The 633-nt window shown below is 60.8% G+C and overlaps 1 protein-coding gene across 1 annotated transcript in view; it reads left to right on the top strand.

The window, feature by feature from the left end:
* The window catches only part of ACA1_224840 (uncharacterized protein), a gene marked incomplete at both ends in the record, with an annotated part of 1,598 nt that extends 1,159 nt beyond the window's left edge, over positions 1 to 439 (top strand). Inside the window, one exon of the mRNA XM_004338048.1 lies at positions 251 to 439. Coding sequence (XP_004338096.1) covers positions 251 to 439 — 189 coding nt within the window. The remainder of the gene's footprint in view (positions 1 to 250) is intronic.
* Positions 440 to 633: the final 194 nt, after the last annotated feature.

Genomic DNA, 633 nt, shown 5'->3' with positions numbered 1-633 from the left:
GGGACGTACGATGACTGCATGCGGATGAGGCTGTCCTTGAGGCGGCGCAGGTGCTGCTTGGCCTTGAAGCGGCGCCAAGTCTTCTGCATCATCACCGCCGCATCACTCAGCTTCTCGCCCCTCTTCCTCTCCAGAATAGCGATCTACGCACACGGCACACACGGCACACACGCGACACGCAGCGTTTGGGTGAGGCAGGTGGCATAGGTGGAAGTGGTGAGTGTGGACGAGTCACCTCTCCGCCCTTGAGGAAGAGCTTGGTGAGACCGAACTGAAACTGGCCTTCGCCGAGCTTGAGTGCGGCCACGAGCTCCTTGGTCGCGGTCTGCGCATCGGAGGCGCTGGAGCCAGCCGAGGGCACGAGCAGGCGGTAGCGCTTGTAAAACTGGTCGTAGCTGTGCCTGCCCGGGTACCCCGCCATACACACTCGCACCTGTGACACATGTGCACTGTTGAGCGACACAACACGCACGCACGCGCGACCGCACACGACACAACAAACAAAGCATGGGGGGATGGTACGTACCGATTCGAGCACACCGCCGCATCGCAGCTGTTCGAGTACCTTGGGCTTCTCAAAGATACCCTGCTTCTTCTGAGGATTGGGTTTGATGCAGCGCACGTAGTGCGGCG

The sequence above is a fragment of the Acanthamoeba castellanii genome (assembly GCF_000313135.1).
Source record: "Acanthamoeba castellanii str. Neff unplaced genomic scaffold scf7180000084760, whole genome shotgun sequence".
Lineage (NCBI taxonomy): Eukaryota > Discosea > Longamoebia > Acanthamoebidae > Acanthamoeba > Acanthamoeba castellanii.
This window is presented reverse-complemented; position numbering and strand designations above follow the sequence as displayed.